The sequence below is a fragment of the Cervus canadensis genome, chromosome 9 (assembly GCF_019320065.1).
Source record: "Cervus canadensis isolate Bull #8, Minnesota chromosome 9, ASM1932006v1, whole genome shotgun sequence".
Lineage (NCBI taxonomy): Eukaryota > Metazoa > Chordata > Mammalia > Artiodactyla > Cervidae > Cervus > Cervus canadensis.
The window spans coordinates 72,616,592-72,639,923 of record NC_057394.1 but is presented as its reverse complement, the minus strand read 5'-3'; the positions used below and the strand labels follow the sequence as shown (position 1 = coordinate 72,639,923).

Genomic DNA, 23,332 nt, shown 5'->3' with positions numbered 1-23,332 from the left:
TGCATTCACAGCTTCCTGCAACCATCACTACTGTCTATTTCTAAAACTTTCCCAGTTCTCCCCCAGCTCTCGGTAACAACTAATAACATGAACTATTTTGCGTGTACTCTTGGTCCACCTGACATTCAAATTGAATCGGATGCTCTGCGTTTTATCGGCAACCCTTTCTATGAAGGTGAAGTGGAGGTTTTGAGCCACGACACAGTCTACAAAGAACGTTGTTTCTTTGGAGCCCACTCTTGGCAGCTGCGTAATGTAATCTGATGTAGATAACGAGAGCATAGAATTTTTAAATTTTCGGTGCTCGAGCAGGAGGCTTTTACCTGGAAGAAGGCAAGCCCAGGGCTCAGCCTAAGGAGGAGGGGGAAAGGACGCTGAAACTTTGGAATAATGCTCCACGCTCAACACTTGATTCTTTGCTGTAAGTTCGGTTTTCTCTGAAACTCTTAAATGGTGGCTTCCCTGGTGGTTCAGCGATAAAGAATCCGCCTTCAATGCAGAAGACACAGGAGACGGAGGTTCCACTCCTGGTTTGGGAAGATCCTCCCACTCCAGTATTCTTGCCTGGAGAATTCCAGGGACAGAAGAGGCTGGTGGGTTATAGTCCCAACGGGTCGCGAAAAGTCTGATTCTACCTAAGAGACTAAGCACGCACGCTTGAACTGTCAAATTGTTTCTAAACAAACACTCGTAACTTCCGTAAAAGCCGATTCGCCAAAAAACGTCAGGGTCAAGAAAACCAAAAGGGGCTTCTGGCTGGGGTGGTCGAAGCTAAGCCACGCGGGAAACCACCCTCACCTCTTCTCCCTCTACTCTGGGCCACACAGCCGTGCCTTCTGGATATCAGGTAGCAGAATCAGTGTTGAAAGTGCTGAAGCGAAACAGCAGCGCGGGCCGGAGGGGCGGTGATACGCAGGCGCAGGCGCGGGCGCACGCGCAGATCCGCGGGCGGAAGATGGCGGCTGGGTTCAAGTGAGTGCGGTAGCCTGGCGGGCGCGAGTTTGTAGCCTAGCGGTCGGCGGCTACTGTACCGTTGGGGTTTTCTCATCGGGAGGCCACCCCACCTGGTTCCTATTTGTTTCCACCGCAGACGCAGACGTTGGGCGGGAGAACTGAAGGTGGTTATAGTGAACGGAAAGGGCGCATCTTCTCCCCAGTGAGGCGGGCGATAGGAAGTACTGTTGAGCCGGTACCCGCCGCGAGCGCTGAGGCTTGGTGTGTAGTAGACTTTGCTGCCCAGGAGAGACACTTGTAATCTTGTAAAAAGCGTTGCGTCAAAACCTCAGGGCTCCTTGCTCTCCCTGCCCCATAGTTTATGTGTAAAAGCATTCTGCCTCGTTAGAAAGGTTTTCCTTAAGCGTTTTGGGGGCAACTCTATGGGGAAGGCTTTTCGTTCTGAGTCCAGTTTTAAATGGATGAAATAAATAGGATTCCGAAGGAAACCAATTATATTGAAACGATTATGTATTTGTATAAACTCTGGGTTTTTGACACAGTGAAATATCTGTTTTGAAATTAACTTTATTAGGTAAGGCCTAGTGGGAAGTCTAAAGTAACTCCTGAAATTTCGAAGTAACCATACATCTTACACTTACCTTAGGCAACTATAAAGTAAAAACGAAAACATTTAATCTGTGGTTGTTAAAGTCGCTGCTGCTGCTAAGTCGCTTCAGTCGTGTCCGACTCTGCGACCCATAGACGGCAGCCCACCAGGCTCCCCCGTCCTGGGATTCTCCAGGCAAGAACACTGGAGTGGGTTGCCATTTCCTTCTCCAATGCATGAAGGTGAAAAGAGAAAGTGAAGTCGCTCAGTCGTGTCCGACTCTTAGCAACCCCATGGACTGCAGCCTATCCAGGTGCCTCCGTCCATGGGATTTTCCAGGCAAGAGTACTGGAGTGGGTTGCCATCAGGTACAGCTAACATTATAGTGGTTTATTGCCTATGCTTGTAGTCGAAGAATATGCTAAATTTAAGTCACGGGTAGTGAAAATAAATACGTGATTGTTCTGTTTTGTTTTCTCCTACTAACGAAGTATTCCTGCTTCAAAGTGTGAGTGATGCACACCTGGATTAATTCTCTTTTTAAAGAGGCCTAGGGTTTTGGTCTCCATCCTTATAGTAAAGTCAGTCTTTGAGTGTGATTGTTATTGCAAAGGTAGCTACTTTTTATAATTAGCAACATGTGGCAACATAAACTTTAGAATTAATAACAGAGACTTAGTTACAAATTTTGAAGATTTCTGCTCCATCACCCCACTATTAAGATTGTTGCGGTTCTGGATTTATATTGATTTATAATTTATCTCATATTTTTCACGTGTCTTTCAGAACTGTGGAACCTCTGGAGTATTACAGGAGATTTCTGGTAAGTAAAGGTGATTATGTGATGCCTTTTGATAATGGTATCATATGCTTTTTTCACAAATAAAAGTATTAATCATTATGTTATATACCTAATGTGCCAATTATACTTCAGTTTTTAAAAGACAGTTTTAAAGTAATGCAGATTAATTTATTTGAGTTAATGAGGTTCAGTGTGTTTTCCCTGGCCTGTGTGAGATACACATGTAGCTGTAATCTACTTTCATATATTTATTTAGAAAGAGAATTGCCGTCCTGATGGAAGAGAACTTGGTGAATTCAGAACCACAACTGTCAACGTAGGTGAGGGTATTTTTTTTAATAGCAAGTTTTTATTTGTAGAGTTTTTTTTTTTTTAACTCAGTCTCCTGTCAGTAGTGGGCTTCCCAAATATCTCAGTGCATAAAGAATCTACCTGCAATGCAGGAGACAGGTTCAATCCTTGGGTGGGGAAGATCCCCAGGAGAAGGAAATGGCAACCCACTGCAGTATTCTTGCCTGAAAAGTTCCATAGACAGAGGAACCGGGTGGGCTACAGTCCATGGGGTCACAAAGAGTCGCACATGACTGCGCAACTAAGCGCGTCCTTTCAGTTTTTATGTTCATGTTAAATTTAAAGTAACTCTGAAGTGTTTTCCCCTTTTCTTCCTTCAAAACTTGTAAGATTTGGTTTCCTTCTATATCTTACACTTATTAAATCTTCTGTTGCAAACATGGAATTTTCCAATTTTACCAATATGACATTCCCAAGTTTTAGACTCTGAGCCATTTAAACAGTATTTCAGACAAATTCTACCATGTCTAAGGGATTACAGTGATTTTTCTGTCAAGAGATTTTCATAACAGCCCTGTGATTGAACGTCAAATGATTCACTCAAAATCAAGAAAATGAATAATTCCTAAAACAATTTGGTTGACCCTTGAACAAAGAGGGGGTTAGGAGCACTGACCTTCACAGAGTTGAAAATCCAAGTATAATCTTACCGTTATGGATTGGCACTCCATATCCAAGGTTCAGCATCCTTAGATTCAACCAACTGTGGATCATGTAGTACTGTGGAAGTATTTAGTGAAAATAACCTTTGTATAAGTGGACCGGTATAGTTCAAGCCCATGTTGTTCAAGGGTCAACTGTAATTTTACAAAGACTCAAGTAAGGAGTAAATTTTCATAGACAAATTAGATATTTAGAGATAAAAATCATACATATCATACATAAAAGAAGAAAACTTTTTCATTTTTTAAAAATACTTTTCAGGTTCGATTGGTACCGCAGATGGTTCTTCTTTAGTGAAGCTGGGAAATACTACAGTAATTTGTGGAATTAAAGCGGTAGGTTTAATATACTTACTACCAAGATTTGAGTTACTAAGATAGCCTCATATACTCACTAGATTGTTATATCCATCTGTAGTTCTACTGTTGACTAGGCAGTCAGGTGTTTTAGTGTTTGTTTTCATTTCCCAAGTTTTCAACTTTGAGTTTTAGATAATACAACCCAAGTTTAATGACTCTTAATTATAATTTGTGAACATTTGCAAATGTGCTGAAATGAAACGATTTTTTAAAAAATCCTCATCTGCCTTTAATTTTTAAAGAATTTGGTTGTAATTTGAGAAATTTTAAGAGGTTTTTGGTGATGTATTTTTATCCGTTGATGGCATTTAATCTGTGCAAATGTGTAGAAAATTGCTCAAAAGCTTGAGGGAGTAATAGCTACCATTTACTGAGTACTTGCTGTTTCTAGCACCTTACATTGGGTGCTTTCAGAATTGCCCAGTTTAATCCTCTGAAGAGTCACTGGAAATTTTTCTCTCCAAATACTTCAGTATAAACTGATCCAAAGTCTCTGCTTTGACTCTGAACTCTTGAGTTACTCGGCCTAAGTTGAGATTCTTCCTCAGTAAAGGTGGGGTGACATTTCACAAGACTTGCCAGGTTAGGGGCTTAACATTGTCTCATTTGAGGTTGGGGTTTAAATTCAGATTCTTGACTACCGAGTAAGAAGAGAGGTGGGGCAGAACCCCATGATCCTCCGGTCATTTCGCTGAGGCGCACTCGTCAGCTTTGCCGTGCCGCCTTCTTGCCTTGGCAGAGCTAGTGCGAGTGCTGCTGATGTCCCCAGAGCCCCCGACCCACCTTCCCGGGCACAGTGGATGCTCATGATGTTGCTAACTAGCTAAGATGGTCTTTGGTGGAGCCTTCCTTGACTGACTGCTGTCCTCACAATTTTCTAGTAGCTTCTTTCATAGGAAATGTTTGTATGCTTCTAGGAATTTGCAGCACCACCAACAGATGCCCCTGATAAAGGATATGTTGGTAAGTTAAACAGTTTTGTGATTTTAATAAATATTTTAGTATTATTATTATAGTTAAATCTTAGTGGGTGAATGGAAAATTATTCAGAAGCTTCAGACAGTCCTGAAAAGTTTAATGTATGTATGTTAGACGATAGTGTAAGTTAAATAATCCTGTTAAATATTGAAATTGTTAAAAGAAGATGGTATAACAGCAAGGTACAGGATGTTGTAAATACCTTTGTCAGACTTGTCTGATCAGTTTTGCTTATACAGGTGTCATCAACCATCAACCTTTGACTCTTAGGCAAAGGCTGTAATTGCAGACTTTTCTATTTCTATAAACACTTCCTTTATACCACTATGATTTTCTTTTTCTTAACTTGGACCATCTTTTCTTTATGGTGGGAACCAACATTTTAAAAATGCAGAACAGCTGGTATGATTAGTGAGGCTATAGAATCCCAGGGACGGGGGAGCCGAGTGGACTGCCGTCTATGGGGTTGCACAGAGTCGGACATGACTGAAGCGACTTAGCAGCAGCATACTGTTACAGATTGGGGTACTTTGAAAGAAACCTAAAAACTTTTGTGAATAATTTACGATTGAAGGAAGTCTTAAATAGATGCTTGGGGTGCTGTGTGGTGATGTATTATTTTTGTGCAGAGAAAGTCAGAAAATAAAATTTTATCTAAGCCTAAGATTTTCATTAAAAATGGAAAAGAATGTAACTGATGTGTTATATAATGCTTTCCACTTGCCTTTGCAGTGGGTAACGCCTTTAAAACTAAACCAGAGGTGAAATTTGGTTCACAGCTGCATTGTTTCTTTCAGTTCCTAATGTGGATCTGTCACCTCTGTGTTCCTGGAGATTTCGGTCTGGCCCTCCTGGAGAAGAGGCCCAAGTGGCCAGCCAGTTCATTGCAGATGTCATTGAAAAGTAAGATCATCATGATAAAGTCTGACTGTCATTCATTTTAGAGTTTTTGAACTTTCGTTTACTGTGCTCTTCATTTTAAATCAAGTTCACAGATAATTCAGAAAGAAGACTTATGCATCTCTCCAGGAAAGGTAAGAGGAGTAAAGAAGCTGTGAGTTTCTAATTCTGAAGTGTTTTTTGGGGTGGGGAAAATTAAAAAAGCACAGCAGCCTTAAATACAGGTATCTTGTCTCTAGATGGAATTAAAATCACTCTTAACTCTAACTATCTAGATAAACTGTAGTTCACACAAAAAAAAACCAGTAAATTTTGATTACTTCATTGCCTGGCTAGAGACTATCTTTTAAGCTGATGTAATCTTTTTTCATCTAATAATGCAGTCATTTAAAATTTTTTTTCCAGCAGATAGTATCTGATCAGCGAACATGTGTTTAAGGTGAATCCACATTATAAATTTCAAGTCTTTTTGACAACTTTGAACTACATTGACAAGTACCTAGAAGCTTTTCATGTTTGATTATATTGATTTATTAAGCAGTGTAAGACCTAAAAATTTCATGTATTAAGGTTTCTGTGGTAAGATACATTTTCAGTCTCATTTGGGATTTTCAGAAGCAATTCCCTCATCTGCTAACTTAGCAGTAAGAATGGAAATTCCTCCTACATCTGTAGCTCCCTTGAGGGGAAATGGAGATGTTCACTTGTCAGCTTTTGGTATTACCAAACTTGCTCACTTTTTTACTTTATAAAGGTAAATTTTTTTAAGTTTTTGAGCCTCAAAAGTTGACTGTTTAACTAAGGACGTGGTTTGTGAGTAGAAACAAATACCACATTATACCCATCAGAAAGCTTTAATTTCTGTGTCAACTCTGTTTTAGCTTGCTTGGGTTTTGTACTGTGATCTCATTTGCCTCAACCATGATGGAAACATTTTGGATGCTTGTACCTTTGCTTTGTTAGCAGCTTTAAAAAATGGTAAGCAACTTTAATAAAAGGGAATATTCCTACTTATATGCCAGTGTTTCGTTTTGGTAAAATTGTCTGAAGGTTTTTGTGAGGATTTACCTATCCACATGTTTCTAAATTAAAGAAGAACAATGTTTGTATCCACCATATCTGCTTTAATTGTACTTCTGCTACTGTATAGCATATGGAATTCTGCTCAGTGTTAATGTGGAAGCCTGGCTGGGAGGGGGTTTGGGGGACAGTGAATCCATGTATATGTATGGCTGAGTCCCTTCCTTGTTCACCTGAAACTGCCAACATTGTTTATTAGTTGGCTCTGCGTGCGTGAGTGCCAAGTCTCTTCAGTTGTGTCCGACTCTGTGCAGTCCTTTGGACTGCAGCCCGCCAGGCTCCTCTGGGATTCTCCACGCAAGAATACTGGAGAGGGTTGCCGTGCCCTCCTATACCCCAATACAAAAAAAAGTTTAAAAGCAAAATACTTCTGGACAAGTTTAAACAGAGGGAAAAGTAAATTAACCAAGCATAGAATGCCCTGTTTAACTGGAGTGAGAAACTGACTTGACGTATTTGCCTTTTTGTAGTACAGTTGCCTGAAGTTACTATAAATGAAGAAACTGCTTTAGCAGAAGTTAATTTAAAGAAGAAAAGTTATTTGAATATTAGAACTCATCCAGTTGCAACTTCCTTTGCTGTGTTTGATGAGTAAGTTAATCAAAAGGTTGTGTATTTAACTGAAGGGCAAAGATTCTTACAAGTGGAATTTTCAGCTTGCTACTAGCGTTTCTGGTTTCTACCGGTTCTGTCTAGCTCCCACCTAAGCTAAAATGCAGGTAGTAAGTTTAATTTACTTTTCTAAAATAAAAAGTGTCTCATGGGTTGATAATGTATACTTTTTATTTTTAAAATAGCACTCTGCTTATAGTTGATCCTACGGAAGAGGAGGAACATCTGGCAACTGGAACCTTAACAGTTGTAATGGACGAAGAAGGCAGGCTCTGTAGTCTTCACAAACCAGGCACGCACTTTCCTTCCATCTCAGTACTAAACATGTAGTTGAAAATGCAGATCGAGCTTCTTTACATTAGGGAGGGCCAAATGGAATGTGGGATGTTTTGTTATTTTACCTAATGTAAATTTACTTAAGATGCCTTGCATCTTTTATGTCAGTGGTTCTTAAACTTCAGGAGGTCTTGTTAACACATAACCTACAAATCTTGAGACCATATCACTGGTTTATATTATTCAAATTTTGTTTTATAACTTGACATGATGTAGGTCATGTAAGAGTAATTATGTGTTGGCACAATTTTTCAGGTGGAAGTGGACTGACTGGATCTAAACTTCAAGACTGTATGAGCCGAGCGGTTACAAGACACAAAGAAGTAAAAAAACTGATGGATGAAGTACTTAAGAGTATGAAACCCAAATGAGCAACCACATTTTCAAAACAGATTTGTAAAAACTGTATTTGTTACACTGTGCACAAACCTTTTATACTAAATAAATACCAAACTACAGTTTTTTGAAAGATGTTTCTAGTATTTCTCAGGTCACTTCTGTATTATGTACAGTGAAACCATTTTTAAAAAACAATGACTTAGGCAAACCAACCTTAATGGTTTGTTAAACCATTTCCCTGTTTTTATTTAAAAATTATTTGTTTTTATTTAAAAATCAAACTTCTGTATAAAGTTTGTATATCTAGCAATGTAAAATACTGACACATTTTTAAAAAACAAAAATGAAGTAGAAACTCCGAATCCTTTTGATTCAATGCTCTTATGTTTTTGAAAAGAAAAACTATTCAAGACTCAGAATTTTGGAGTGGTTGGCGTGCCTCTCTTCATTTTACTTTTTGACTGGCTGCCTGTATGCCGATGACGATGTAGCTGAGCTGTTTGTGCTGCTGCTGCTGCCATAGCCATTTGATGCTGCAAGAATCGTAACTGCTGCAAACAGAGGGAAAAAAATCTAGTTAGGTTAAACGTAGGTGGGCATGGAAAGATGATTTTCCTGAGAGTGATGAGAACAACAAAACTGAAAGGGAGAGAGCACCAAGGTAACAAAAAGGGACTATACCACATGGAGACAGTGCACAGTCAGACAGCACCAGTGGTACAGAAGCCTGCTGAGGGCTTTAAAGACAGGGCTTTTAAACTTCAGAAGAAGCTCTGTTACTTTGCCTGGCCAGTCTATATTGCAGTAACTCAGCAACTTCAGTTACCATTGTGTTGTATGATAGTTTATAGCAGTATAAAACCACCCTGCAAATTAAAGATAGTCAAGTATACTATTCTGACTTCCTAAGAATGGAGTAACACTTTTCTAAAACAGGTAGGACAATTTACAAATAGGAACACTGGTATACTTGCCTTTTTCTGCAGTACAGTATTAAGAAGTTAACCATTGGCACTAACAACTGACTATTTAAAAATATAAAGGAATCTAAAAATGTATGTTAATGTGCCACCAGCACTTCATGAAAGATTTAAAATTAGGCAGAGAGTATGACTTAAATGTACAAAATATATGCAGTGCTCCAAGCTGACTCGCTAAAGCTGTCAGACTTTTAAATAAATTTGCTAAATTATTTACCAATTACTGTATAGTCTCAAAAGATAGTAACATTAAAACTGAAGTAAGGTATTTTGAAGTACTTTTGGAGCAAAGTATCTTTAAAAATGTAAGCAGAGTGAAGTTGCTGGATTACTTGGATCTGTTGCTGCTGCTGTTGAAAGGCAGAGGAGAGCTGGAGTCTCTGCTGAGGAAGGCTTTGCTCAGGTCTGTTCTCGGCAGAGCCAAGCTGAGACAACACTACAGAGAGGAGAAGGGGAAAGCAGGCCAGTCAGAAAGTTTGAAGGCTACCAGGGTTAGAAAAGGACAACACAGAAAATGAAATAGAAAAGTATCAGGATGATTAATCTTAAGTATCAAATCACAGACATTTGAGAATAAATTTAGTACAGTATCCTGTTAGTTGAGGGGGACGCTGCCTGCAGGACCTCCTGGACATGAAGAGGGGGGAGCATGTGGCCAGAGCACTGCGCCCTCTCTTCCTGCATCTCTGTGCCATTTCCCTGAGAAGGCTTTCTAGCAGAATGCTGACTATGCCATGTTTAAAATACAACCAGTCAAGTAGGAAATGGAGTGGGAGAAACTAGGACAAAACTGGTAGACAAATGCCAAAGACGGTACAATGACTATCAGACCACACTATTAGCAACAAAGGTGGTGAACCTTTTAGAGCGGAGTGGGATCAGGGGTTAAGTTCAGCTCTACAGATGAGGAAACTACAGGCCTCAATGGTCTGAGGGACTCACTACAAGGTAATTTAGTGGCAAGTCTGGAGCTAAAGTTCTTTCCATTAAAATTACACTACTGCTATTTTAGGAAATTTATAGTTTGTAGGGTAAAGGTTTATTAATAATAAATTTCCATTTGGAAATTCACTAGCTCTAAATTAGAACCTTATGTAGCTATTCCAAATTCAGACACTGGAAATTGTACTGAATTCACAGTAAGTCCAGTGAAAATTCAAAATATTCACAAGTTCACTCATTAGTCTTGACACACTATCTCAGTTTCCACAGACATGTGACTTACTGATTTTAATTAAATATGAACTTATAACTGTGGTCTTAAATTGATGAAATAATCTTCACTAAAGATAAATCTTTGGTTCACCATTTATTACTAGAAGTGGTGAGCAGTCATTTAGTATATCTAATTTTTTTTTTACAATTGTCTTAAAGAAGCTTTGCTACTTGACTATTAAGTCCTAATTCATGCACTATAAGCTATTAGAATGAGACAAAAAACTGCAATCTAGAAAAGTGCAGTCTCAATAACCCTGATAAACTAGAGTCAACTGCTTGGAAGCATCCTACTAAGTTGGGTAATTGTACAGAATTTTGCTAACAAAATTTAGCATGAGGTAAACAACTGCTATTAATATATGTAGGTCAAAGCACTTTATCAAAATAATGAAAAAATCTCAGTGTCTCAATCAACAGTTCACAAATTAAATATAACTGAAAATTTTCCTTGTTTTTGCTTGCAAAAAAGAAAAGAAACAGTTTCAATGGTGAGATCCCAAGAGATACTTTTAATAAATTCAACATTATTTAGTTAGGAAAATACCAACCAGCTGCCTGTGAATGCATAAAACTTCCTACTCCAGCAAGGTTAATAACTGCAGCGTGTTGAGCAGATAAGGCTTGTTCCTGACTGGTCAAACTTTGTTCAGAACCCTGAATTAAAAAAAAAAAAAAATATGACATGTACAAAAAGAAAACACAACTTTGGGTTGGTGGGAAGGATTGGTATTTTTTCCTGTTATTAAAAATCAACATTAGAGTAGGTCTTATAAAAAGAATAACAAGGAAAAGCCTTCAAAGGTATTAAGAATTAGCAAGAAAACGGTATTTCAAAAGCAGGAAACCTAATTTTCAGAACTGATTCCGTATTGGTTTATTATTTGATGTGGCATTAATAATTACTAAGGTATCTAGAAAGCTTCATCAGAACTATCTTTTTTTGAGATGTAGCTGATTTGAAATACTATGTCAGTTTCAGGGGTACAGCAAAGTGGCTGCACCAATTTACATTCCCACCAACAGTGCACAAAGGCTCCCTTTTCTCCACACCCTCTCCAGCATTTATTATTTGTAGACTTTTTGATGATGAACATTCTGACCGATGTAAAGTGATACCTCATTGTGGTATTGATTTGCATTTCTAATTTGATTAGCAATGTTGAGAGCATCTTTTCATGTGCCTGCTGGTCATCTGTACATCTTCCTTGGAGATACGTCTATTTAGGTCTGCCAATTTTCTGATAGGGCTGCTTGTTTTTTTGATATTGCTTCTATAAAGCGTCATCAAAATATTTTTTTAAAAGCTTAAAACAAACAAAAAAAAAGCTTAAAACACTCTTTGCAACACAGTACTACAATTTCTAGTGAGCACATTAGATCAAGAGAAGGAAACAGACAGACATAGATTATAAAGGGAAAAAACCCATTCTTATTTGCAAATGGCAGACTATTACAGGGAAAAAAAAAAATCCCCAAGGAATCTACAAAAAGAAAAAAAAACAGAATAAGTGAGGTCAGTAAGATCACAGAACAGAAGATCAACACCAATTGTGCATACTAGTGATAAACACGTAGAAAATGAAAAACAGTACCATTAACAACCCCCCCCCACAATGGATAAAAGACAAAAACAAAACTTAGGTGTAAGTCTATAATACACATATAGGACTTGCATGCTGAAAAACTAGCTGATTTTAGCCTAGAGACATACCATGTTCATGGACTAGAAAACTCACATAAACATGGTAAACCTTTCTCAAGATGACCTATAGGTTCAAACTCAATTCCTTTAAAAATCCCAGCAATATTTTTTGTAGATATAGACAAGGTAATGCTAAAATTTACAAGGAATAGCAAAGGATCTAGAATAGCTAAACAATTTTGAAAAAGAACACGAGAGGATCCCTTTGATTTTAAGATTTACTATGACCTCTGACAAAGGTCAAAAGTAATTCAACTCAGAAGGATGGCTTTTGTAACAAATGGCGCTGGTGCAAATGGCCAACAGTTCCCCCATAAATGAACCCAGACCAACGTCTCACCCCTTATACAAAATTAACTGAAAATGGATCATAGGTTTAAAATGGAAAGTATAAAAAATTCTTTTGGGCAGAGAAGCCAGAGAGGAGTTCTTAACACTTCACACCTAAAGCAAAATTCATCTAAAAAAAAACAAAACAAAAAAAACCTCAGACTTCCATCAAAAGTGGAAGCAACCCAAATGTCCATCAATGGATGAATGGATAAACTACAACATGGATGAACCTTTTGGATATTATGCTAAATGAAATAAGTCGTCACAAACAAATACTGTAAAATTTCACCTATATGAGGTGCCTGGAGTAGTCAAATCCACAGAAAAAAAAGTAGGCTAGGAGGAGGGGGAAATAGGGAATTCCTTCATGGGTATACAGTTTTAGTTTTGCAAGATGACAGAGTTCTGGAGATCAGTTGCACAACAGTAAGAAATCTAACGCTACCAAAGTGCACACTTAGAAATGCGTAGGATGGTGAATTTTGTATTACATGTATTTTACCACAATTTTGTAATGAAAAGTACAAATCAAGAATTTTTTATTGAGCTAAATAATCCTTCATGTGTTAATAAAACCAGTTTTTTTTTTTTTTTTTGCTTCTTTTGACTTCGCTCTTTTTTTTAAAGAACTTTTTATTTTGTATTGGGGTACAGCCAATGAACAATGTTGATAGTTTCAAGTGAACAGCAAAGGGACTCAGCCATACATATACATGTGTCCAAAAAATAAATAGTTTTAAGTACACCCTCCTTGAGAAATCTAATAGAGGATGAGCATTATCCAGCCAAGACTTGACTGGGCAATCTGGCAAAAGGACTGATGGTGAACATTTCATATATTTAACAGTGAGCGAACCTGACCTGCCTCTTGAGAAACCTGTATGCAGGTCAGGAAGCAACAGTTCGAGCTAGACATGGAAGAACAGACTGGTTCCAAATAGGGAAAGGAGTACGTCAAGGCTGTATACTGTCACCGTGCTTATTTAACTTATATACAGAATACATCATGAGAAACACTGGGCTGGAGGAAGCACAAGCTGGAATCAAGATTGCCGGGAGAAATATCAATAACCTCAGATATGCAGATGACACCACCCTTATGACAGAAAGCGAAGAACTACTAAAGAGCCTCTTGATGAAAGTGAAAGAGGAGAGTGAAAAAGTTGGCTTAAAGCTCAACATTCAGAAAACTAAGATCATGGCATCTGGTCCCATCACTTCATGGGAAATAGATGGGGAAATAGTGTCAGACTTTATTTTTCTGGGCTCCAAAATCACTTCGGATGGTGATTGCAGACATGAAATGAAAAAGACGCTCACTCCTTGGAAGGAAAGTTATAACCAACCTAGACAGCATATTAAAAAGCAGAGACATTATTTTGCTAATAAAGGTCCGTCTAGTCAAGGCTATGGTTTTTCCAGTGGTCATGTATGGATGTGAGAGTTGGACTATAAAGAAAGCTGAGTGCCGCAGAATTGATGCTTTTGAACTGTGGGGTTGGAGGAGACTCTTCAGAGTCCCTTGGACTGCAAGGAAATCCAACCAGTCCATCCTAAAGGAGATCAGTATTGGGTGTTCATTAGAGGGAGTGACGTTGAAGCTGAAACTCCAATACTTTGGCCACCTGATGCGAAGAGCTGACTCACTTGAAAAGATCCTGATGCTGGGAAAGATTGAGGGCAGGAGGAGAAGGGCACAGTAGAGGATGAGATGGTTGGATGGCATCACTGACACAATAAACATGGGTTTGGGTGGACTCTGGTAGTTGGTGATGGACAGGGAGGCCTGGCATGCTGCGGTTCAAGGGTTCACAAAGAGTCAGACATGACTGATCGACTGAACTGAACTGAAAGGAAATGTTGGAGGTGGGACTCAGGAATCAGTACTTTTAAGCATTCCAAAGTGCAGCAAATGTTCAGAAAACCCTGAACATTTTAAAAGTAAAGTTCCTTTTACTACTTTAGTGCAGTTCTTATTCAATTTCTCTTTGGCAATATACAGAATATTTGTTTTTGTCTATTTTCTGATTTAAGCTACACAATGAAAAGAATTTCTCTATTCTAACAGAAACAAAATACTATTAACAGAAAGATGATGATTGGGTAGAAAATACATGGCCTATAGAGGCAGAAAGACCTGGACCTGAATCCCTGCTCTGCCACTCTCTGTATGGCTGTGAGCAAGTTGTCACTTGAATCTATTTCAGACTATGCAAGATGGAGGTGACATCATCTGTTCAGTACAGCTGTTGCGAGAATTAGAAATAGGCCTTGATAACTGATAGCTACTATTGTTAATAAAGAAAGGACAGCATATGAAAAGTTTGTTCAAACAGTCTAAAAACAGTTGAAATAGGCCTGGAACATACCAAAAAAAGACACAATTCTACAACACAAAGCCTGTCACATGGAAGGGAGAAAGGACGTACCTGCTCCCCAGGCTGTTGGGGACTAGAAGTTGCGGGCTGCTGGGGCGGCTGAGTAAACTGGGACAGCTGCTGCTGCTGCTGCAGAGCATTAAAGACGAGCGAGCCGCCTGGGAGCTGTTGAGAATTTGAGCGATAATTAATTAGGCGATTTCGGATCATTTAAATTTCCTTATTCTACAAATGTTTCTGGGGCATTCCCTATGCGTCAGGTATTCCTCCAGGGATGAGGAAAACGAAGTCAACAAAGTTGAAAACAAAACAAACTCCCTGCTCTTTAAAAAAAAAAAGGGACAATCTCTTTAAACACAATTTTCAAGTGCTATTACTCTGGTTCTCAAATACATTAGTAATCTCCAACATAAATCTTTCTGCTTCAAGTTAATACTTAGCTGTCTAAATAAACATACTGCTTTTGCTTAACTGTTAATACATCAACACAAAACAGCACTAAATGCATTTGCAAGTATATAAAAAAAGCTAGTGATAATGAGGAATATATGTTAAAAAAGCTCATTTCCCTAACTTTGGTCTAGCTTTTGCCCAAACCCAGAGGTGCATGGGTTTTTATATAACATAGCCAGGAAGTCCAAAGCCGAAAAGAAAATGTATTAGATGTCCATATTTAGTTTGGAGACATTACAAGCTCTGTCATTATGAATCTAAATAATAAAAAAAAATTTTTACAAGAAGCATCCAGAAAATTCCACATTAAACACTAAAACTATGCATTCCAAATGTATCAGAAAACAAATGTTTTTCCATTTTATTCTATAGGGGTTTAAGTTAAAAGCACTTTGAAGTTTTGGGGCAAAATCCAAGCAAATACCAAGTGAGAAACTCTTAGATCTGTATAGTCAAAAAAGAGGTGTCTAGGGTCAAAAGTTCCACACCCAGCATAGCTCATTGTTAGGTAAATCTGGACAAAGTACAGGCCAAGTGTTTTTTTCTCAATTAGCTAGATAATAAAAATGTAGCAGAATATAATTTGTAAGGTGGTTTTTGACGTTATTATCAGTGCTATTAAGGAATGCCACTACTGTTAACAATGAACTTGATCTCTACAAAAATTCCTACAGCAAAATGCAGGAAAGCGGGCTAAATAAGCTAACCCAAAGTGTCCATATTATAATTAGATTATTCTGCGATGAGTCTGTAAATACTGACACTGTCTGCATACTGTATAGGAAGTAAGTTAAAGTTTTAGTTCTAAATGTATTTCCTGATTTATTATTTCTGAATATCAGGTTGGATGGATGTGATAATTATTTTCCAATAATCCATAGCTCTGCCATTCTGTGTCTCCAAATCTTTATTTTCATGTCTACCTTTTCTAACAATTCTTGTAGACAATCTCATCCATCCCCAACCTACTAGGCTTAATACTGACCGCGATCCTTAAAGGACCAAGCACAGCCCAAAATACTCTAAGTTCACAACATGTACTAAATTCTCTACCTACCTTTTCTCTTTGTATGTTAATACTGAGAAAACGTATCAGAAAAGTCTCATCACTTGACACAAACTGTAACCTAATGGACATTTACTGAATGACTATTCAACAGTGATTGAAGAGCCACCTGCCTGGCACTGTGCTATTAAGTCATACTCTCCTCAGGAAAAGAACACACATACTTAATCTAAAAACCTTCTATTCATGTATAAAATCTATTGTAAGCAAACAGCAATACTTCTGTATATACATAAAAAGTCTGTGACAGAACAATTAATTTCTAAGTATATTTGCTGCTACTACTGTAGGCAAGTTATTCTTCTTGGCATCTGTGAACTCTCCCCTCTGGAACTAGTTCTTAATTTGGCAGGGCTGTCAAAGCCAACAGAAGTGTGGTACATGGGCACCAATTTTTTCCCACTTATCCACTTAATCATACTTATAGATGATTCTCAACAACCTCAGAACTTCAAATGCTAAAATGTGCAAACATACATGGCTAAAAAACAAAAAGCACTATAAAAAACTTAAAAAGAAAAAAACAACTATCAAAAGCAGGGTTTCAGGTTTACCTGGAGTAGATTTAAGGGCCTGAGACTTGAAGTATTTTTTAAACCAAATGGAACACCTATTAAATAAAACTCATGGTTAAAACAGGAAATTAAAACTTTATTATACTTGGAGGTACTTTATACTTTAGCATATAAAAAAAAAATTTTAAGTACTCTCTGCACAGATGTGCTTATTTTCTATACTTTAAAATTTTCTTAAACCCAGCCCCCCAATTTCATCACTATTTGTTGATAACAAGATCTTATTCAAAGATGTGAAGCACCAGATGTACCTTATATTCTGTATTTCAGAAACTGAGACTTCTTTATAACTACTTAAACTACTGGCTGGAAAAGTAATCTGGCAGCATGCAGACACCACAGGTATGATAAAACCATCACTGCTGTGCAAACATGTCTCACACACTGCTGCCTACTTCTATTTCTCAGTGCTACGCGGCCTGTGATCAACAGCCCTGTCTCAGAACCAGTATGCTTTGTGATGTTTCTTAAAGCGCAAATGTGAACATTAATAATGCTGAAGAACACCGAATTCTGTGTGTAAGGATCAAGCTGAAAGTCAGGAAACAATGCTCTGTTAATCCTGAACGCATTCCCCCAAATCTGTGACACAGCACAGAGCAAATCCGAAAGCAGGCGTTGGCAGACGCTTCCAGCAAGCTTCGTGGGCCACAGAGACTCTGTCCCTTATTCTTCCTCCTATCTTTTTTTAAGAAAACAAACCTTAAAAAATGTAAAACTATTCTTAGCTTGAACTGTTTGCTGATACCAGTCTTCAAGTATGTGTGTATCTTCCTCACTAAATATACCAATTTGAACTCTAGTTTAAAGGGAACTAGTCCTCTAAGCAGGTAATTGTATTTAGAAAAGATGAAGGGTAGATAATGCACAAAAGACAGTATGAAAGGCTTGTCTGAAAAATGGAAAAAGCATAACCAGATAAAAATGTGACAATACGGATAGTCCCTCCAGGAATTCTCATAAAAAAAAAAAGAGACAGAGATAACTCCCTTTAAGGGTGGATGACATCTGGGTAATGCTTTACAGCTTACTAAAGGCACTTCCATATCACTTCATTTATTTTCTTGTAAGTAGCCACTTAAGTTAGCTACATTTACTCCGGTTTTAGAACAGATGAAACAGGTTGCTGCTGCTGCTAAGTCGCTTCAGTCGTGTCCGACTCTGTGAGACCCCATAGACGGCAGCCCACCAGGCTCCCCCGTCCCTGGGATTCTCCAGGTAAGAACACTGGAGTGGGTTGCCATTTCCTTCTCCAGTGCATGAAAGTGAAAAGTGAGTGAAGTCGCTCAGTCATGTCCGACTCTTAGCGACCCCATGGACTGCAGCCTACCAGGCTCCTCTGTCCATGGGATTTTCCAGGCAAGAGTACTGGAGTGGGTTGAAACTGAGGTTGAGGGGGAACAATTAAGTGCCTTCTTCCAGGCCCTAAAATAAGCATTTGGAGCTACGAGTAAGTATAAGAATTACATGTAAATATAATATCCCAAATTCAACACTGATCCATTTTCCAGGGCTCCTACCCCTAAAACATACTTACACACATTAAAATAAGAATATCAGGTAGAATTAGAAAATCACAGCAATATATTAAACATATTCATATTATATTCTTTGGGTTCTCTTTCTCCTACTCATAGAAAGTTTCTCCTAACTCATAGTAAGTTTTTCTTACTATGCTGAGTTTGTTTTTCTGTTAATCTTTTTTTTCCGAGTAAGAAATGAGACTGTTCTACAATACATTCTCTTAAAGAACTTTAAAAGTAGCACAAGTTGTTAAAACATTTTTCCAGTACATGTAATTACATTAGTACAACTACCACAATAAACTACTACTAATGATGGTGACAGCAGTTATTTTTGAATGTTTATCACGTCTCAGGCATAAACACCTCATCTGTATTTATTCATTTAATCTTCACAACTGTGAGGTAAAGTATTATTATCATCATCTTTATTTTATTTATAAGGAAAATGAGGCCCAAAGGTAACTTTGCTATGATTATGCAGTTACGCTAAGTCACACAAGAAGGATTCCATCCAGGCAGTCCGACTTCAGAACTGAGGCTTTTAAATGCCATGCCATGTTGCTTCTCCTGCTTACCTATGTTTTCAAAATATGTTTCTTTTACCTGGAGCAGGACTACACTGGTAACCATCAAAGTTACTTTTATAATAATGTTTGAAAGTCAAAGATAAAATTTGCAAAGACTTACAGTTTTACCAAGTTTCTCCAGAGAATTTAATAACGAGATGGTTTTTAATTCAAATATGAGAATTTTAAAAGCTTTTGAAAGGAAATATTTTCAACATAATATTTCATGAAAAAAGGATGTTAAATGTTTAACATCGCTTAAATGACATTTTAACATAAGCATGGAGTGTTAATTTTGTTAGAGGTTATTATTTCCAATATTCTGACCTGCTTGAGAGGCTGACTGCATTGCACCCGGCAATGCATTTGGTAGCAGACCTCCTGAGGGTAGAAGGCCACTCAGGTTTATTCCTGCAGGAGTTACGGCACCAGTGTTACAGCCCAGCATAGGGTTTGAACCACTCATCAGAGCTTGAGCTCCGCTGCAGGAGAATAAGACAAAGCATTAGACTAGTGCTGTAAAGGAAAAATCAGCTACATAAATCCTTGGATTAAAAAACAAACTGCTTCACAAACAGGTATTTCTGTCTTAAATATCAACAGCGAAGCTGGCAAAAATTAAGTACTACGTATCTACCAAGGTTTAAAATATAATCTGGTAGAGTAATGTACTCATCAATGGATTAAAAGACGGTAACACAGGATAAACAAGAAAAATCTAAGCTGCTGTCAATGTGAAATCAGTAGTGCCACCTTAGTGCCTATAATGGATGTATTACTACCTAAAATTCAAATGTACTTGCTGAGATAAATTCTAGTCATGCAGAAACCATTTTTTTTCAGTTTCAACAATATACAATTTGTTTTTAATTTCACAAGTAATTTCTTTAGATTGGTGAGATTATCTTAAAAAAAAAAAAAAAAAATCAGGGCTTTGATGCAAACTTACCAAACAGAGCCCACTACATTGATGAAGTTAAGTCCAGCAGAGTTTGCCATGACCTGGGTGGCTGTGGTTCCTGTGGTTATAGATGTTACCATGGTGGAAAGAGGAATGGTCGTTACAGGCATTGCCTGGCTCAGAGACTTTTGCTGCTGAGCAAACTGAGTTAACAAAGTGGGCTGAGGGGTGAAGCCTGAATCTTGGGGAGTAGGGGTAGCTGAAGGGGTAATAGGAGTTGAGCTCTGAGCATCAGGAGGGTGTGGGGTCGATGAAGGGGTTGGTGTAGGAGTAGATGGCTTAGGAGTTCCAGATCCTGCTCATTGAGAAAAATAAAAATTGCTAGTTTGTTATAAATGGCCAGTCCTTTTTCAAATAAGGTTAATGGAATCTTATTTAGCACTGACAGTCTGTTCCAGTTTTTTTTTTTTTTAAAGCAGTTAACTGCAAGTGTTAATTTCTACACATGATACATGAGTGTTGCTACACTCAATTACAATTAAGGATGCAGTATATCACCTACAAATGCCATCAGAGATGCTATTACAGTAACAGTAAAAATATACATTCGTATTCTATCGCAAAACCCATTTAAAAGTTAGTTTCCTACCATGCTATCTGTGGCCTAAAAACTTTAAAAGGAATTAAAATTAAGTTTTGTTATTCACGATTTCACTAATTTAGGACATCACTTAGAAATATTGCTTATTTTCTGTTAACAGTCTGAGATAAAACTCTGAACATATTTAATAAATTACATACAGTTAACCATCGTATTTGGCACCTAAATATACATACTTAATTCCTAACACATCAAGTTTACCCTGACAAACAAATTTTACAAAACACAGTAATAAAGCAAGTATTTGATAGATAATACTGCATCTTTAACAGTAACTGTGTACTTCGGTTTAAATGTAGAATGTATAGAAAATCTGTTGTGAATGAAGTATGCACAGTTTATCAACTTTTTAAAAAAAAAACAAAAAATAAAAAAACAAAAACCAGAAAAATAAAACCAAAAGCTCTTGAGGTGTTTTCTTTTTTAGCTTTCATGTCCTGCAGAAAGAAAGGAAAGAAATGTGAATGTCCAGAAGCTGTCACTCAACCCTTACTTAAAGTAACAACTGTGTGCAGTAGATTAACATAATAATCCATACCCACAACATAAGAAGTGTGAATAAGACTTTCAGGAAATTTATAAATTTTTTCTTTGTGCAAAACAAGAAGGCAGAAAAATTACACCTTTTGAGCTATCAAGATGAAGATGTTTACATCTAATGCAAAGACCACCCTGTCACTGTGCAGTGTACTAAAACTTTCAGCACATATTAGTCATTTATTAAAAAATCTAAAAAACTGGAATGCTTTTTTTATTTGCAAGTTGGTACCTAAGTATCTCAGATATTTGTTAATTTGAAGAAATTCAAACTAATGCTAAAATTCTTGAGCAAATTCTTCTTGATGTTTAAAAAAAAGTATTCAGTAGTAAAAATTACATTTTCTTATCTTCAGAATGCTTTATGATCATCCCACATTTTAGTAACTGACAGCAATTAATGAGAGTGTACGGGTATTATTAAAAAACTAGCTTTCAGTTTACTTCTTACATTTACAAAGATAGGACTGCAGCAACAACTCATATGACATTTTTTTCCATATCAGCTGCATAGTTTACATAAAATGTAAAATGTCCTAAGTTACACTGGTATAAAAAATAATTTGGAATCTTACTGCTACATTTAGCTATCAGATTAATTTTTTCAGGAGATGTGTAGGTTGCAAGTCTATAAGAAAGGTATACACAAGCTGCATACATAAATACAGAAAAACAAATACAATTACAATAAACACATAATACATACAGTCAACAAGAGAGCTGCCTGAAGCTTCTTAAAACTTGTACATTTTGGGTAGACAGTACATTCAGATTTCACTATGTCACTGGAAGAACTATCTTAAGAAACACTAATGCAAAAGCTTATGAAGAGTTAATGAAGAATTTAAGCTACAACTTACTTTGTGATGAACTGGCAGGTGATAGGGCAGCTGGAGAAAGCATGCTAACTTGATTAAGATCCACGGATGACTTCCGAGAAAGACTTGGTGGCTTAGAAGCAGGAGGAGGAGTTGGAGATTTAAGAAAGCTGCTGGCCTGTTGTGGTGTAAAATAGTTACCTAGGGAAAAAAAATGTAGAAGTTATTTGCTAGGTTTACAATTTAACATTCTATGAATTCTGCTATTTATGAAATGAAATCTAACATTCTTAGATTTACAATTAAAAATTCTGAGCAAATCAAAATATGAGTAAATGGATTATGATCATCTGTTTCTTACTCTAGATTATAGGAAATTAAGGAATGCAATACCTGAGGAACTATTTCCTGAGGCTGAGGGAAGTTTGATGGGTGGAGGTCGATGTTTCACTCCCTTCCCCAGTACTGAAGACTGAACTGACACGGTCTCAGGCTGCTGAGAGACAATGACATTAAGCATACTCATTAAAATGAACTCAAATCACAAATTCACAAATTCAGAACACTGCAACTTCTGGATGAAAACACAGTTTAAAAAGATTAGGTATTACACAAATTTCAAAAGACTGCAACTTCACAAAGGGAGAAATATTTCTGACTAAAAAGGTGAAGAAAGATTTTGAAGAAGAGCAGAGTAAGATGACAGCAAAGCTTCACCCTTAAATCTTCCCCAGAAAAATGATAGCTGTGGAAGTCAGGCAGGTGATTAGTATACACAGATGTTCATTACACTTTTTGTTTTATACCTCTGTGTACGTTTGAAAATTTCCATTATATAAAGTTAAATAATGAAAAGAAAATTAAAGTTAAAAGTAAATACAAAACTAAACAATGGACATGAGTTTGAGCACATTCCAGGAGATGGTAAAGGACAGGGAAGCCTGGTGTGCTGCAGTCCATAGGGTTGTAGTTAGACATGACTTAGCAACTGGATGGCAACAATCCCTCAAAAACTAGTCATTAATATTTCTCAGATTCCTTGAGAACAATCAGGCAGGAAAAAGTAACAGCACAAAAAAGTTAACCAAACACACTTCTGTTTCTCTCCCTGGAGAAAGCTGACTCAAGCTGGCTGAGCCACTGGAGCTATGCGACATCTTCACTGGACATTTGGCTTCATTCTGGACCAATTCCTGGTACTGATTGACTACTCTGAAATATTAGGGGGAAAACAAGTAACGATTAGCTAACTCTATTTTAAACATAAATTGATTACATAGAAAATGAGTAACTGTTAATGAAAAAAGTTCTATGAAAAATAACACAAAAATTAAAATTTAGACAATTTATCTTTGATAAAAGCACAGTCTTAATTTTTCAGTAACAAGCTAAAGCTGAAAACATTTTGCTAATTAACTATTTAAAGATCCTTTCAGTATCTTGTCTCTAATATAAAATTACAGGGATTACTTCACCAATAAGCAGCCAGAAGAATTAACCATTGACTCTGACTTATATTCTGATTAAAAGACCACCGAAAACTCATTTTCCTTAGCTATTATAGATATATCTAAGTTTTATTTAAAATAAAGCTGTATTTTAAACATTATCCTTTTAATTGTTACTTTTTAAATTCTATTTAAAAATCCTAAGAG

General features: G+C 37.2%; 2 protein-coding genes across 15 annotated transcripts in view; one reads left to right on the top strand and one right to left on the bottom strand.

The window, feature by feature from the left end:
• The first annotated feature begins 902 nt into the window (after positions 1–902).
• Positions 903–8,093, top strand: EXOSC8 (exosome component 8). The gene is made up of 11 exons (XM_043477527.1): positions 903–972; positions 2,330–2,366; positions 2,602–2,665; positions 3,621–3,694; positions 4,636–4,681; positions 5,494–5,599; positions 5,685–5,730; positions 6,478–6,574; positions 7,147–7,267; positions 7,474–7,580; positions 7,880–8,093. The coding sequence occupies exons 1-11, from the start codon at positions 956–958 to the stop codon at positions 7,993–7,995; spliced, it is 831 nt and encodes a 276-aa protein (XP_043333462.1). The 5' UTR covers positions 903–955; the 3' UTR covers positions 7,996–8,093.
• SUPT20H (SPT20 homolog, SAGA complex component) overlaps positions 8,005–23,332 on the bottom strand; it is a 37,703-nt gene continuing 22,375 nt past the window's right edge. For 7 of the 14 annotated variants that reach the window (XM_043477510.1, XM_043477518.1, XM_043477516.1 and 4 more), the window contains 10 exons: positions 22,772–22,889; positions 22,071–22,173; positions 21,720–21,878; positions 19,710–20,016; positions 19,088–19,242; positions 16,648–16,703; positions 14,626–14,739; positions 10,710–10,815; positions 9,276–9,379; positions 8,184–8,514 (listed from right to left, as the gene is read on the bottom strand). In XM_043477510.1, the coding sequence (XP_043333445.1) occupies positions 8,377–8,514; positions 9,276–9,379; positions 10,710–10,815; positions 14,626–14,739; positions 16,648–16,703; positions 19,088–19,242; positions 19,710–20,016; positions 21,720–21,878; positions 22,071–22,173; positions 22,772–22,889 (1,360 nt within the window). In that variant the 3' untranslated portion in view covers positions 8,184–8,376. Of the gene's footprint in view, positions 8,515–9,275; positions 9,380–10,709; positions 10,816–14,625; positions 14,740–16,647; positions 16,704–19,087; positions 19,243–19,709; positions 20,017–21,719; positions 21,879–22,070; positions 22,174–22,771; positions 22,890–23,332 lie in introns of all 14 variants that reach the window. The other 7 variants (XM_043477519.1, XM_043477520.1, XM_043477523.1 and 4 more) reach the window with 5 other exon arrangements.

What these genes read in the sequence shown, in the direction of transcription:
- EXOSC8 (XM_043477527.1), top strand. An exon ending in ATTGCAGATGTCATTGAAAA is followed by an intron (nt 5,600 to 5,684) that starts GTAAGATCATCA and finishes TTTTAAATCAAG; the next exon opens with TTCACAGATAATTCAGAAAG. An exon ending in TATGCATCTCTCCAGGAAAG is followed by an intron (nt 5,731 to 6,477) that starts GTAAGAGGAGTA and finishes ACTCTGTTTTAG; the next exon opens with CTTGCTTGGGTTTTGTACTG.